The following is a 15,893-nucleotide window of genomic DNA, read 5'->3' on the forward strand; positions in this document are numbered from 1 at the left end:
AGGTCTTGTAGCAGTTCACATTGAACATTTTCCATGGCAGCTAGGTCCACCACTTATCTAAGCTATGCTCTAATACAGTAAGGGGGTTTTGGTTTCAAGATCCACCACTTGTCCAAACTTGATTTGGGAAGCAAGGTCCTATAATAGTTTGCTTTGGGCATTCACCATTACAACTAAGTCCACGACTTCTCCAAGCTATGTTCTAATACACTAAGGATGTTTTGGTTTGAAGGAGAACCACTTGTACGACTTTGTTTTTGGAAGTAAGGTCTTTACATAGTTCACCTTGGACCTTGGACATTGGATACTACAACTAAGCCCACCACTTGTCCAAGCTATCCTCTATATATAGCCAAAGGGTTTGGGTTTCAAGATTCACCACTTTTCCAACCTTTCTTCCATTAAAGAAAGGAGGGGAATTATAACTAGGTCCACCAATTGTCCAAGATATGCTCTGGTATAGAAAGGGGATTTTGGTTTCAATAATCCACCATGTGTTCAACCTTGCAAGACTCAAGGGATACTTGGACATTGGAAAGCATAGTCCTATAGTAGTTGATAGGTGGCAGTGGGTATAACAACTAGGTCCAACCTATGCTCTCATATAGCAAAGAGGCTTTGGTTTTAAGGTCCACCACTTGTCCAACCTTGCTTCCATTAAAGAAATGAGGGTCTACGTAAACATTGGCAAGCAAGGTAGAAAGGTCCTAAGGTATTTCACCTTGGATATTGGGCATTATAATCCACCACTTGTCCAAGCTATGCTCTGATATAGAAAGGGGATTTTCGTTTCAAGTTCCACCACGTGTTCAACCTTGCAAGACTCAAGGGATACTTGGACATTGGAAATCATAGTCCTATAGTAGTTGATAGGTGGCAGTGGGTATTACAACTAGGTCCAACCTATGCTCTCATATAGCAAAGAGGCTTTAGTTTCAAGGTCCACCATTTGTCCAACCTTGCTTCCATTAAAGAAATGAGGGGCTACGTAAACATTGGCAAGCAAGGTAGCAAGGTCCTAAGGTGTTTCACCTTGGATATTGGGCATTATAACTAGGTCCACCACTTGTCCAAGCTATGGTCTGATATAGAAAGGGGATTTTCGTTTCAAGGTCCACCACGTGTTCAACCTTGAAAGACTGAAGGGATACTTGGACATTGGAAAGCATAGTCCTATAGTAGTTGATAGGTGGCAGTAGGCATTACAACTAGGTCCAACCTATGCTCTCATATAGCAAAGAGGCTTTGGTTTCAAGGTCCACCACTTGTCCAACCTTACTTCCATTAAATAAATGAGTGGCTACGTAAACATTGGCAAGCAAGGTAGCAAGGTCCTAAGGTATTTCACCTTGGATATTGGGCATTATAACTAGGTCCACCACTTGTCCAAGCTATGCTCTGATATAGAAAGGGGATTTTCGTTTCAAGGTCCACCACGTGTTCAACCTTGAAAGCCTCAAGGGATACTTGGACATTGGAAAGCATAGTCCTATAGTAGTTGATAGGTGCCAGTGGGTATTACAACTAGGTCCACCACTTGTCCAACCTATGCTCTAATATAGCAAGGATGCTTTGGTTTCAAGATCCACCATAATTTCCAACCTTGCTTCCATTAATATAGCAAGGAGGATTTGGTCTCAAGGTTCACCACTTGTTCAACCTATGCAAACCTTTTCCATGTTGTAGCATGATTTTTTGTTTGAAGAGTATTTTTCTATAACTATGGATTTAACAATGTAATCTTTTTCACTTACAGGATGGACTTTGAATCTGGGGAGAAAGTACATATGATACTTGACAATGAAATTGTTGGTATTGGCTGTGTGTGTAGAACAGATCCAGATTCCACTTGTGGTGGTACAAAGATAGGGCACGGAAATGTCTCCATACTAGTGGAGGAATGCTTGAAGGATGTGGTTCCTACCTTTTCCTACAATGGATACTTCATCTCTCCAAGGCTCATTATGGAGTGCTGTTCGATGGTCAAAGCTTCTTTTGCAATATTTTGTATTAAATGGGAACTTAATTGATCCACAGGAAAGCTACAATGGTGATGAAGAACATGATCATTATGATCCTCTAGTTACAGATGCAATACCTATGACAAGCCCAGAATTTGAAGCAATGATTCGAGAGTCTTGGAGAAATCAGAGGGTCCTTTTAAAAGATGACACAATGATGCAAACCATGAATGAAGGGACCATCTTATATGTATTTTCACATGATTATGTCAACTTTCAGGAACTTGGTCCTGATTGTGTGGGTGTGGGTATTGAAAGAGAAAATGCAAGCATTGATGATGTTGTTGAAGTGGGTAGCATCACTTTGCTAAAGTGGCCCATCAAGCAGACAACAATGTTGAATGGGAGCCCATTACAACGATTTGTTCCTGTTGATGGCATGCATGCTACATATGAGGATGTATCCAACGATGACAATGTTGGAGAAAAACTTGATGGGAGTAATGTTGTCCAGTTGTCAAGGAAGAGACGATACACTTTCATGAATAGGACTCAAAAATCAAAAGCAGCACCAGCTTCGACTTTTTACCTTTCAAAAAAATCAATTCAAAGGGTATCATGCATTGATTGTTGTGCACAAAAATGTTGCCAGTTTGTAGATCGTGATATGGTGACAAGGTTACGACAACAGTTTTGGGGAGAGTCTCAAAAATCACGCACTAATTATGTTTATGATGTTCTTTCTATATGTTATCAGAAAGATGAGAAGTCACGATACCAATTCAGGCTAAATGGCTTTATTGTTTGTTGTAGAGCATGGTATGAGCTACATGGAATACCAAAGACATCATTTTATCGATACAAGGAGAACTTTGAAAATGGTGTGCGCCAATATGTACATGGGAACATATGTACATTGAGAAGGGGACTTCAACATACTAGTTTAGCAAGAGCACTACTAAATGAGTTTGTGGAAAACAACTTTGAGAAGATGCCACATAGAAGTAGAACATGGCTAGATGGCTCAAGAGAGACTCAATTGGTGATTCCATCAACATACAAACAAGTGGATATTTTATGTGAAATCAACACGACACTTGACCAAATGGGCTATGAGAAGAAGCTATCCCAATCTTCTTTTGGTAGAATTTGGAACAAAGAGTACCCACATGTCACTTAAACAAAGACGAGTGAGTCCTCTAAGTGCAATATTTGTAGCTCAATCAAGGCAAGGTTAGAAGCTAAACCTTCTCTTGAAGAGAGAGCTCTTCTCTTGAGGGAGAGAGAAGTTCACATGGCACAACAAAAGAGTTGCACAAGCCTATATTATGCATGGCGCACGTATTCAGAAACTCAACCACAAAAATATGTATGCATAATCCATGATAAGATGGATCAAAAGAAAACTTCCATTCCTAGATTACGCATTGTTCCCAAGGGTGTGGATTCAGGATATAATCTGCAGGTGGCATTGATTGGCATGATCACTCATGGACATGGAGAAGGTCATTACGGACACTTTGTCTTGAATGGTTTGTGGCCAGCTGATCCAAATCTTACAATTGGCTCAATTGCTAATTGTTTACATAACCTAGAGAGGATAGATAAGCATCCTCTTGGTGATCTAGTAACAAATGGACTTCCAAGGAGCAATATTTCACTACTACATGCTTTGAACTCAAGGGATGCTTTGGACTACCATAACTTGAGTGATGGAAAAGAGCCCATTGTGCAGTCATTAGAAATTGCAGAAGAGGAATTGGGGTCAACATTTCGCAGATTGCCAGAGAACTTGTTGCTACAATTGGATAATTGTGCAGGGGAAAACAAAAATCGATACTTATTTGCCTATTTGTCAATGCTTGTTGCAAGGGGTGTTTTCAAAACCATCCAGCTGGGATTTTTAATGGTTGGTCATACACATGAGGACATAGACGCCATGTTTAGTAGGTTTTCAGAGAAGCTGAGAGTTACACAAACCTATACTTTGCCACATTTGATGGATACATTACGAAACAGATCATCTTCATCTCCAGCTCCATTTTTTCTCACAAAGATCCCCGATTTCAAGAAATATTGTGATGGCTATCTTTGTGATGGACAAGACATACTTGTTGGACATTCCAAACTGCTTCAGCTCAGGTTCTTTATGCAGGATGAGACACCAATGATGCAATATAAGGCACATTTAGGTGTATCAAGTTGGAGTGGAAGTATTCGCCTTTGGAAAACAGACACAGAAGGCAAGCCAATGTTACCACATGGAGATCCACCTCTAGTACAAATGGCGGAGTATGTCAAGGCCCACAAAGAAGTCATTTTAGGGCTAAATAACTATATAAAATTTTGGAAAAATTTAGGGAATGGTTCAAGTATTCCGCGATATTATAGACCCGTGATAGATTATTGGAGTAAGGTAATTGAAGAGATTGGTCATATCAGAGGGAGTCTTGTATGAAATGTTTTGACCAAAAACTCAAGAATATTCTCACCTACAAAGCACTACAATGAATTTGCAACAAGGAGCAGAAAGATTCCTAGGCCTTGAAGAGTTGAACGATCATTTTTGTGGGCCTCAATGAGATAGGCCAAGGGAAGAGTTTGACCCTATGTCTGATGTGCAGTAAGGTGACTTTCTTATGCTTGTTCCGAGTGACACAGAAATCTATCCAGTGTGGCTTGCAATGGCTTTATCTGACATTGATAATGAGCCTACATCACCAAACTACAGAAAACTCTTGATTCAATATTGGGCACCTTGCGTGAGAAAAAGTGGGATGACAGATACTCAAGATTACAGCAATTGTTGGAAGGGTTATTGGGCTGTCAACTATAAGGACCCACAAGTGTGGGAAACTGTAGATGCAATTGTTTGGTCCTGGAGACCCAACAAAAAAGGACCATTTTCTAGAATAAAGATTCCAGAAAGGCATGCTCTAAAAGCCAAATAAGGCCTCACTCGTGCACATCAACCACACTTGGATCAAAGTTCAGATATGGTATCAAATGTGGAGTAGAATTATGTGGAGCTTCTATTGTGACTATACTAGTCAGTTTGTAAACAAAATCTTTTTTGTATCTTCCTTTGTTTTATGTAATTTATATTTATTATTCAAATCCATGTGTTGTACATCCTCTTGACTTTTGGTGTTTATCAACACCACAATCCTATGAGATTTTCACTTTATTTACTAACCACACACCTCAATTTTTCCCACTTTAAGTGGAAAATTCCCAAATTACATGAATTTAGTCGATTTCCCATAATGTGAGATTTTTACCAAAATACCTAATATGGTCTTTCAATACAATAATGAATACAAAGGTTCAATGAAAAGGTGTAAAGGATATCGATTAGCTCGTAATCAGAAGTGTCTCTAAGAATCTGTTGTGTAGCTTGTCATCACTATCGCATCACCAAACATATCTTCATGTTGTCATCATCACCAAACATGTCTTCATAAATCTTTTATTGTCACCAAGTTTTTCTTCATGAAATCAATTCTTTGATCAATCCTACATAGATCATAGACTCAAAAAAAAACATAGTCATGAAAATTATTAGCATGGTTAGTGAAATAATTACGTTCACAATGTCATAAGAGATGGTTCGCGATGCCACTCTTTTGACGACATATATATGCACGACAACATATGGTACATAAAGTATGAACGTAAAAGTACAAGATACGTGATTACGTGATCAATGATTATCATCAAAGTATTAAGAAAATATCATCATTGTATCAATAAAAATGAATAAATCATCATGGTATCAACGAAAAGCATCATGATATCACCGTGAATAATCATTGTATCAACGAAACAACATCATGGCATCACCGAGAATAACCATGGTATCAATGAAACAACATCATGCTATCACCGAGAATAACCATGGTATCAACAAAACAACATCATGGTATCACCAAGAATAACCATGGTATCAACGAAACATCATCATGGTATATAACCATGGAATTAACAAAATATCATCATGGAATCATCGAGAATAACCATGGTATCAACGAAACATCATCATGGCATCACTGTGAATAACCATGGTATCAACGAAAATCACCATGACCAAAGTACTAACAAAACATCATCATGGTACCACCAAAATCACTATGGTATTCACGAGAAATTCTCAATAAAACGACATAAACTATATCTCTAAAAGAATAATTATACGAGAATCAATGAACGAGTATATCATATAACAAAGATCATGTACCAACAGTAGCTCGATAGAATTTGGACGATCATCAATGGCTCGACTAAATCGGAACGATATGTAACTGGCTTCTGCAGCAAAGTTACGTCAGTAACAAATATATGATTGATGAAGAAAAAATATAATTGAGCAGTTTTCAATTATGAGAAAAATCAAAAGCAAAAAGTAAAATTTTGCTTTTCAAACATATTCGCAGTCCAAGACGATAACCCAAAATCGGTGCAGCATTTAGAGAAACTTTCTTCTGTAAAGTTATCGACCACATCGATTACGATGGCTTAAGCAAATAGTTTCTCATCGATTCCGATGCCTGCAGTGGCTAGTTTCTACAAAATCGTTTTCAATCGGGAGAAAAATAAAAAACAAAAAGCGAAGTTGGTTTTAAGGCATGTACGCAGTCTACGAACGATAACTCAAAATCGGTGAAGAATTTGAAAAAAAAAAAATCTTCTGCAAAGTTGTAGACCACATTGATTCCGGTCCCTTGCACGAGTAATTTTTGCAAAATCATTTTCAATTAGTAGAAAACTCAAAAACAAAAAGCGAAAGTTGCTTTTTGGGTATATACGCAGTCCGCGAACGATAACTCAAAATCGGTGCAGTATTTGAAAAACCTTTCTTCTGCAAAGTTGTAGACCACATCGATTCTCGTCTCTCTTTGACGAGTAGTTTCTGCAAAATCATTTTCAATTAGCAGAGAAATTAAAAACAAAAAGCGAAAGTTGCTTTTCGGGTATGTACGCAGTCCACGAACGATAACTCAAAATCAGTGAAAAATTTGAAAAAACTTCCTTCTGCAAAGTTGTAGACCACATCGAAAAATCAAAAAATCGAAAACAAAAATGTACTGCTCTGATACCATGTTGAGAGACAGAGAGAGAGAGAGCACAGGAATAGAACCCCAAAGTGTGTAGAATAAATACATGAGATGATGTATATATAGAGGGGACCTGGGTTCCATATATAGAGAAGCCATATATTGACTGGCTTCACATATAAGATCAACATTGAATATGTGCATGGGATCCAAGAAGTATTGTATTTTTAAGTCCTTCCAATATGGAAGCCATAAAAATATGGAATATCTCGACATAGCTTTTCATGGAGGACACGGAGCCGGATTTTTATTGTGGTGTTCCTCCCAAATGGTTGCCCAATCTTCCATTGTGAGCTTTAGAGGAGTCTTCCCATTTGTTAGACCCTTGTTCTTGATATGCCCTTGGGGTAGGAAACGGTGGTTGCTTGGATAGATTACCTTGCACAAGGAATCCAGCCTCGCCATCAGCAACAATGGCCCGCAAGTAGGACACGCATTGTGGCCCGATGTGGACAACCTTGCATACATATCATATGGTTAGAGAGATGAGTGAACTAAAGTGAGCTAAAGGGAGCTAAAGGGAGAGAGATAAAGAGAGAGAGAGAGATAGAGGATAGGGGGTTACCAGAAATCTCTCCCAAGCCCAGGATAGTCGTGCATAGTCTACATAAGGATTCCCCTCACTTGAGCCTCTCTCCCCCCCTTTGCAAGTGAGACATTGACAACAGGAATCCTCTCCATAACTCCTCCAACTCCTCGATGAGGGGCTCAAGGTAAATGTCAATATTTGACACTTTGTACTTCCCTGGCACAAGTAAGGAACGAAGTATATTTCCCTTCTTGGTTGTTTCCCATGGTGGAATATTGTAGTGGACGATCACCACATGCCAAGTGCTCAATTAGACTTAGTGCCGAAGGGGTTGACACATCACTTGCTAACCCAAGCCTCAAGTGTCAAGGCTCCAACCCAAACTCTGCCATTGAGTTTCGATGTGCCTCCATGCAAGTGAATCGACAAGGTCACGTATCATTCCATCATTTGAGAAATGTTTTGCGTGCCAGGCGAGGAGCTTCACAATAGACCTGCTTTTAAACATGTGTTGGATGCAAGGAATTAATGGAAAATGTCTTAATACCTTGCGGGTTATGTGAGATCCCTGCCCCTTTTTGAGAGGAGCGGAGTACCTTTGATAGGTCTCCAATTCTGAGAAAGAAAAACCAACCGACATTGCCTTAGCTACTACGTAGCCACGTGCATGAACCGTTAGTGAAGGATTGGTCCTATCTCGCTATGGCGGAGCGTGACCACCATAACCCTATCTAAAAACTATCTATAATCAATTATACCTAAAAGTATAAATCTTAGAGTGACCAACGTGTGCGCTTTTTTCCCCATGTTTCAGAAGCACAGCCGCCAAGGTTTGTCTCTTTTAAGATTTATGACTTTTAAAAAAACAATTTCTAGCGTTGGAAAGTTACCCGACTCATCGGGTCCACCCGTCCATAGAATGATACCGTCGGGGTATCATTCTCCCACTTTCCACACCACACTCACCCTTCTTTTGTTATCTAATTACTACCACACTATTTAAACATACATGTTCCTTTACTTTATTTATGATAATGGTTTATTAAAACAGCCCTTCAAACAGTATTACAAACAATAGTCAAACAAAAAGTCGTCCAATTTTAAACCAACAACCCTTGGATTAGGTTCACTCAAGAATCTCTACTGGCACTATTATGTCCGATCAGTGTATACATTATTCATAAAAACCCTTGTCCTCATGAGCGTCCCATACCGCTCGACAAGTACTCATTGTGCTAATTTGGACGTACTCCCACCACTACAACAACGGTGCCAATCTGGGCGTCATCCTCACGCCACGGCAAAACAAAACTGCAGTATCCAGCTGGGCTAATCTGGGTGTACTCCCACCACAGCATCAACGGTGCCATCCTGGGCGTCATCTCACGCCTCGGCAACTGCACATAATACCAGCGCTAATAAGTAGAGAGACTTGAGAGAAACCATACCGAAGGTTTTGGACAAACATTCTTTCTTATAGCAACCAGTTTAACCAGACATTCTTTCCTACTTGTCAAACATATGCCGAGTTTCTTGGGGTTAAGCCCTTTGGTTTCGGCTCGTGTTTTCTTTTCATAAGGTAAATAATATATTCCTATGGTCTCGCATATGCAATGATACATAACTTGAAACTACAATACTAACCTGTCGCCAAATCTTGAGTACGTGAATAACTGTAAGTAATCTTCCGGTCATGCGTTGCATAATTCTCTCATAAGATTTAAACTTTCGTGATGTAAACGCGAGTGTTCTTCCCTCTTGAACAAGGATGGCTCCTAAGGCTAGTCCGCTTGCGTGAGTAATGGCTTCAAACTCCTTTGTGAAATCTGGCAGTTTAAGACATGGGACTGTTGTAACAATCCTCTTGAGTGTGTCAAAAGCTTCCTGTAATCTTGCATTCCAGTCGATTTTTATTCTCTTCTTTAGTAATCCAGATAATGGTGCTGCAATGACAGCATAGTCACGGATAAAAGTCCTGTACCATCCGGTAATACCTAGGAATTTGTGCACTTTGCTTATGTTCTTGGGAATAGGCCATTCCAGTATATCTTTGACCTTGGCCGGATCAATTGATATGCCTTCCTCGGATACAATAAACCCAAGATATTTAATCTGAGGTGAGAAGATCTTGCACTTGCTCTTCTTAGCATATAGCTTATGCTCACGTAGAATGTGAATAAGTTTGCACACATGCTCCACATGCTTCTCAATCGTCTTTGAGTACACAAGAATATCGTCAAAAAATACCAGCACAAAGTCATCGAGGTAAGGTATAAAAATATCTTGCATCAGTTTGTTGAAAGTTGCTGGTATATTAATCAGTCCAAATGACATTATCGTGAACTCCTAGTGTCCATATCGAGTATTAAAAGCTGTTTTAGGTATGTCAGAGTGTTTAACCCTGATCTAGTAATATCGTGATCTTAAATCAATCTCCGCGAAGATCTTAGACCCATGAAGTCTGTCTAGTAACTCATCAATTTGGGGAATAGGATACTTTTTCTTGACGGTTAACTAGTTTAATCAATCAATGCAAAGTCGAAGAGTTCCGTCCTTCTTCTTTTGGAATAGAATAGGTGCTCCCCATGGAGAATTATTGGGTCGAATAAATCCTTGCTCCAAGAGTTGACGAAGATGTTCTTTCAGCTCGATTTCCTATGGTAATAATGACATCTTGTAGGGTCTCATGGATATTGGTTCACTACCTAGAAATACCTCTATGCCGTGATCTATTTCTCTCTCGGGAGGTAACTTGGTGAGATCTTCCGGAAATACATCGGAAAATGCACGAAGCCACTTTGGTTCCACTATTCCCTCAGTTTCTTCCACTTTGTTGAGCTTCACAATAAAAATTTAATGACCATCTCGATGCCCTAGGTTATCTAAGAATGTAAAAGTTTCTTGGGCACAGTGAATGCTTGCATGGTTTGCTATAAGCCAATCCATTCCTAGATTCCCATTATAAACTTCTACTAAAAGGGTTCTAAAATAAGCTGATGTTGATGTTCCCCCTAATTCAAATTCTAGGGATCCCACTACACATTTGGACATGACCTCTTTTCCTAGTCTCTAATTCAACCGTCATAAGTTTAGTGGGTAACTTATTTAGCTTTAACTTTCTCAGGAATCGTGGTGATAGAAAAGAATGAGTACTACCACAATCAATCAAGAGCTCAAATGAAACACCTTGAATTAGCTGGAGTTTGAATAACAACATACTGATTTTGAGCCTCAGGTTTATCAATTGTAGCATGAACTCTTCCTCGTTCATTCGCTTCCTCTGCAATTGTTGGCTTTGAGGCAGCAGCAGCAACAATAGCAGCTCAATCCCGTGGGCCGTTTCCATGAGCTCTCATGCCAAATTATGGAGTCCTTTGTGGACTTGGTACAGTAGTGGTGGTACCACTTGGTGTAACTGAAGGTCCTACACTTTGACCAAAGTAATTGGCCGCCATCGCCCTTTGCTCGGGTGTGGCTTGAGCTAAAAATCCCAAGAATGCGTCGCGTGACATGGAGTGAGGGGTGAAGGGTGATGTCTTGTTTGGTGGTGTTTGAGACATGTCTACAAACAGATTGTAATTAAAAAGCACAATCAAAGCATGACATTATGACATAATGCATGCATTACAAAAAAACAAATGCACATTACAAAATAACAAAGAACATGGACCGCAAACAAATAGACCAACACGAGTGTGTGTTAGAGCACCTACCATAATGAGATTGGATGTGTGGAGAAGTGGTGTGATGAGGTTGGACCTCACTATGGGAGAATGCTATTGTTACCGCACAACATTACCTCATAAGAGGAGAGAGAGAGGTTCAAGAAAGAGAGATTGTATGCTGCAGTCCCGCCGGCGCGTTTTCCGATTTTCCGCGAGTATTACTGCATGTATTACCGCACATATAGCCGCGCATATTACCGCAATAAAAAAAAAATCCCCACCCCCATTCCTCTCCCACTTTTCCCTTTCTATAAATCCTATTCTATTTTGTTACTTTTCAGAAATTGGTACCCCCTTTTTGCATGGAGTGTAAGAAATCCCATTCTCATTGGGATTTTTAGTACCTCTCTTCTCTTTGCTTGCCTCATCTATTGGTATGATTCTCCTACTCTACTCATTTGTACTCCATGAGATTCTATATCAAAAAATATTTTGTTTCCACCTCAAAATCTTATGTCAACTATGCATTCATATGAAAATGGCAAGCGAACGATGATCAAAATTGTATTGTCTTGCGTTCATAAACAAATAGCCCTTTTGTACAGCATAAGTAGAGAAAGAAGACAAAATCCAAAAGATATTTATTAATTTTCATCCTCCAAGATATCTCTACAAGTGCTTACATCCATGTCCAACCCCATGGTAGATAAATCAACAAATAAATCTATTGATTCATCCTCTATAGCCTCTCCTATTGAATCATCATCATCCTCTCCATCCTCGTCCTCCTCCTCACTATGGTTGGTTATTGGGAATGGTTGGTTCTCCTCGACCTCAATTGCATCATCGTCATTGGCATCTTCTTGAGATGGTATGGTGGGATTTGCCAAAGTCTCTATGTTCGTATCTGCAAAGATAGATCTGCTCCGTGGTGTGACATGAATAAAATACCAAAGTCGTCTTCGATACATACAAGGCACATAAAACACCTGTAGGTCATAGAGCAAACAACAACATGAATGTAGTTTTATATGTATCATATAATGTTTTAGTGAGTTGCACATGGACTTTACCTGCTCACAACTACTAGGTTGCACCAAGTTGTCGTTCTTCCCGCGATGAAATTGCACGGAGTCTACCATATAGAGCCCATTCTCATGTCTCTTAACCTCGCTCGCAAACCATCGGCAGTCAAAGAGATATTTGTGAGATGTTCTGAAATCCACTTTGATTATCCTCTCTATTGTTCCACATTCCCTCACCTCTTGTGCTGTCGTGTCAAAGTTGCCCATACCTCCACTATCGTGAGTGGTTAGACGCTCATCTATCTTGCGGGTTCAAAAATGACGTCCTTCGGACCACATAGAGTTGAATGTGAAGGCCTGCAAAAACCAATCAAGATAGATGAGAGAGAGAGAGAGAGAGAGAGAGAGAGAGAGAGAGAGAGAGAGATGACACACATACACACACACACACACCCACACACACACACACACTCGCACACACACACTAAACACATTGAGTATATTACCCTTGGTAGACATCCTCGCGCGTACTCCCATTCTTTAGGGCTTATTTGTTCTCCTTGTGCTTTGGCCTTGGTCATGGCATTGTGTATCCACCCAACTAGAATTAGATCAGGGTATTTGGCAAGCTCTTTAGGAAAGGGAGGTGCTCACCTACCGCCATGCGACCTCTTACATGCTTCCCTCTCCCTTTCTCTCGTTGTACACACCTCCACATACATATCCACCCATTTGCCTATGATGGGAGCATTGAGTAGACAATGGTTGTTGACTATGGATTGAAATTCCCTATCCAAAATCAAGAGAGAACCTTTCCCACTTGGAATGTTTGCATGTTTTTTTGGATCCTCATCCTTCATCTTTAAATGAGGCAATGATGGGTCTATTGTGAAAAGATATTGAGAGAGATACACAAAAGCCTCTTGTACAACCCAACCCTCTTCCATGCTTTCCTGAACACATGAAACCATTAGTGATTAAAGTAACCAATAAAAAGCGTTGTGAATACAATCCAATCCTAATAAGGTTTAAGGCTTAAGATCGATGAATACCTCTGGTTGTGATTGTAGCCTTACAAAGTCTTTCAAGGTCTTTAGGAACCTCTCAAGAAAGAACATCCACCTGGAGTGAACCACACCACAAATGGCTATCTCCTCAACAAGATGGAGAAATAGGTGAACTTGGCTAACAAGGATAGAACGTGGGAATGCATTCTCAATAGCACAAGTTGCTTCAATCGCTAGAATTTGAGCTGTTGGAATGGCTGAAACTTCTATTTCTTTGGAACTCACAAACCTGTAACCAAAAAACCCTTCATAATCTTCATAGTAAAGTTAGTCTTCAAAGGAGGGAGGATCAAATGTGTTATACCTGACAACTTCTCCCCCCTTGAATATTGTAGCCTTTACCTTCGTTTCCACAAATCCACTAATGCTAATTGGAAGGACAAACTATTGCACAAACAAAAAGACTTATTAGTATCTAGAACCCTAAACCACATACACACATACTCAGATACACACACACACACACACACACACACACATTACCTGAAGAATCTTGTGCCAATCATGGGATTTGAGCCCATACAGTTGTGTGGATCCTCCTTTCTTAGTTTTAGTGAAGGCACCCTTGAGCGAACACATATAACCTGTTGGAGTACGGATGGAGCAATGACTTGTTTCATCCGCTCTTGATCCACCCTTGATAGAATCCAAGGTGCCTTTAATATTACCATCTTCCCCCGAGGCCCCATGCGACGTGTGGAAGAAGGAGGGAGCCTCCTTATGGCCCTCATGTCCTCTCTAGCCCCCAATGAATCTTTCTTGCCTACTATGTGATCCCATATAGCTTGCCCAACATTTTTGAACACATGCATTGGATCCAATAGGTGTTGGATTTTCAATGAAGCCCAATAGGGTAGTGATAAGAAAATAGAGTACCTAGACATACCCGTAGGTGAATCATTGGGAGGAGGCAATGTGTTGTGATGCTCGTTCCAATGTCTTCCCCAATCGGCCATGGTCCAATGGAGTGGATCCATCCCATTGCACGGTGGAGCATAAGATCGATGTGTAGGCGGCAAGAAGCGATGGTTATTGGGGTAGATCACCTTACCATTTAGAGCGGGTCTCTCTGTCACGAGTGAGGGTCCACAAGTTGGGCATGCACTATGTCCAGAGGTAGATAGTCCTACAAAAACAAAAGACATAACCGCATATAAGTGACCAATGCAAAGACATTAAAGAGCGTCACAAAGTATAAGCTTACCAAAAATATCTCCAAGCCCGGGGTAATCATGCACGGTCCACATGAGAATGCACTTGATCATTGTGCGCCGAGCGAAGTGGTCTTGATACATCAAAAACATCTATGCCATTCCATAGCTCTTGAAGCTCTTCAATCAAAGGTGCTAAATATACATCCATGTTCTTCACCTTGTGTTTTCCTGGGACTAGAAGAGAGAGCAAAATGTTCCCCTTCTTGGTTGACTCCCATGGTGGAATGTTGTAGTTCACAACAACCACTGGCCAAGTACTCCATGACGTAGACTGATGCTCAAATGGGTTTACCCCATCACTAGCGAGACCAAGCCTCAAGTGACGAGGCTCTTCTCTAAACTCTGGCCATGTCTATTCGATGTGTTGCCATGCCGCCGAGTCAGCAGGCACTCTCATAACCCCATCAGTGGAGCAATTTGTCATATGCCATGTAAGAAGCTCGCTTGTTCCTTTGGTGCTGAACATGTGCTTGATGAGTTGACTGTAGAACTGAAGCAGGAGGGGGGGGGGGGAGAAGGAGCTGGGGGGGGTGGAGTGGAGGAAAAGCGGGGTGGGGCAACAGAGGTAGAGGGGCGAGGTGGGAAGTGGACGGGAGCAGAGTTCGGGGGGTAGGATGAGGAGGAGGAGGGGAACTCTGAAGGGGGGGCGGCTGGCGAGGGTGAAGCGGAGGTGGAGGCTAGCGTAGGGGACTCCTGCTGCTCAAGAGGACCAAAGCGGTTCCCCCTGGGAACCCACTACTGCTGAGTAGGCACCTGAGGGCCACTCTGAATGCCAGGCTGTTGCTGTGGCCCCTGGTGTCGACAGCCACGGGCCTGCTGCCACCCCTCCTCCGCTGGAGCCCCCAGGCTTGGAGGGTGGCTCTAAATTTGTGCGCTGTGCTGCTGGCTATGGCTGCGGCCCAGCCTTGGCAGACTGGGGTTGAGGCTGAGGTGCAGGTCGTGGCCTCCTCCGTGGACAGGCCTTCGCTAGGTGACCCATCTGTCTGCAAATGAAGCACTGGTTCGGGAGACCCTAGTACTCCACACTCTGTCTAAACCAACCCCCACTCACCCGAGGCAGAAGGATAACCTTCGGGAGCGTGTGGGTATCTCTGAGCAAAACTCGAACTGAGGGGATGCCAGCCGCCTTGGCAGCTACTGATGCTATTGTACGAGATGACTCCAGGATAGTCCCGATGGCGGTGCCAATTCTGGGGAGAAATGGTAGTTACTCCCTCCGTAAACCCAGAAAGTAGACTAAGATGGGGATGTCTGCCTCCTCTACTAGCACATCCGAAGTCGGGTCAAACCCATGTCGCCACTGTCGAAAGTGGGCGTG

General features: G+C 41.4%; 1 protein-coding gene across 1 annotated transcript; it reads right to left on the reverse strand.

The window, feature by feature from the left end:
* Positions 1 to 10,966: 10,966 nt before the first annotated feature.
* Positions 10,967 to 13,940, reverse strand: LOC147452995 (uncharacterized). Its single transcript, XM_086519326.1, has 5 exons — positions 13,845 to 13,940; positions 13,666 to 13,745; positions 13,485 to 13,590; positions 13,232 to 13,247; positions 10,967 to 11,166 (listed from the first exon to the last, which is right to left on the reverse strand). The coding sequence occupies exons 1-5, from the start codon at positions 13,938 to 13,940 to the stop codon at positions 10,967 to 10,969; spliced, it is 498 nt and encodes a 165-aa protein (XP_086375452.1).
* Between the last annotated feature and the right edge of the window lie 1,953 nt (positions 13,941 to 15,893).

The sequence above is a fragment of the Adiantum capillus-veneris genome, chromosome 8 (genome assembly GCF_014529385.1).
Source record: "Adiantum capillus-veneris isolate H3 chromosome 8, ASM1452938v2, whole genome shotgun sequence".
NCBI classification, from domain to species: domain Eukaryota; kingdom Viridiplantae; phylum Streptophyta; class Polypodiopsida; order Polypodiales; family Pteridaceae; genus Adiantum; species Adiantum capillus-veneris.

Excerpts from the sequence above, each read along its gene's own strand:
- LOC147452995 (XM_086519326.1), bottom strand. The coding sequence starts at position 13,940 with ATGTGTTCGCTCAAGGGTGCCTTCACTAAAACTAAGAAAGGAGGATCC. Across the intron at positions 13,746-13,844 it reads ATTGGCACAAGATTCTTCAG|TTTGTCCTTCCAATTAGCAT; the intron begins GTAATGTGTGTG and ends TTTGTGCAATAG. Across the intron at positions 13,591-13,665 it reads AAGGGGGGAGAAGTTGTCAG|GTTTGTGAGTTCCAAAGAAA; the intron begins GTATAACACATT and ends TTTTGGTTACAG.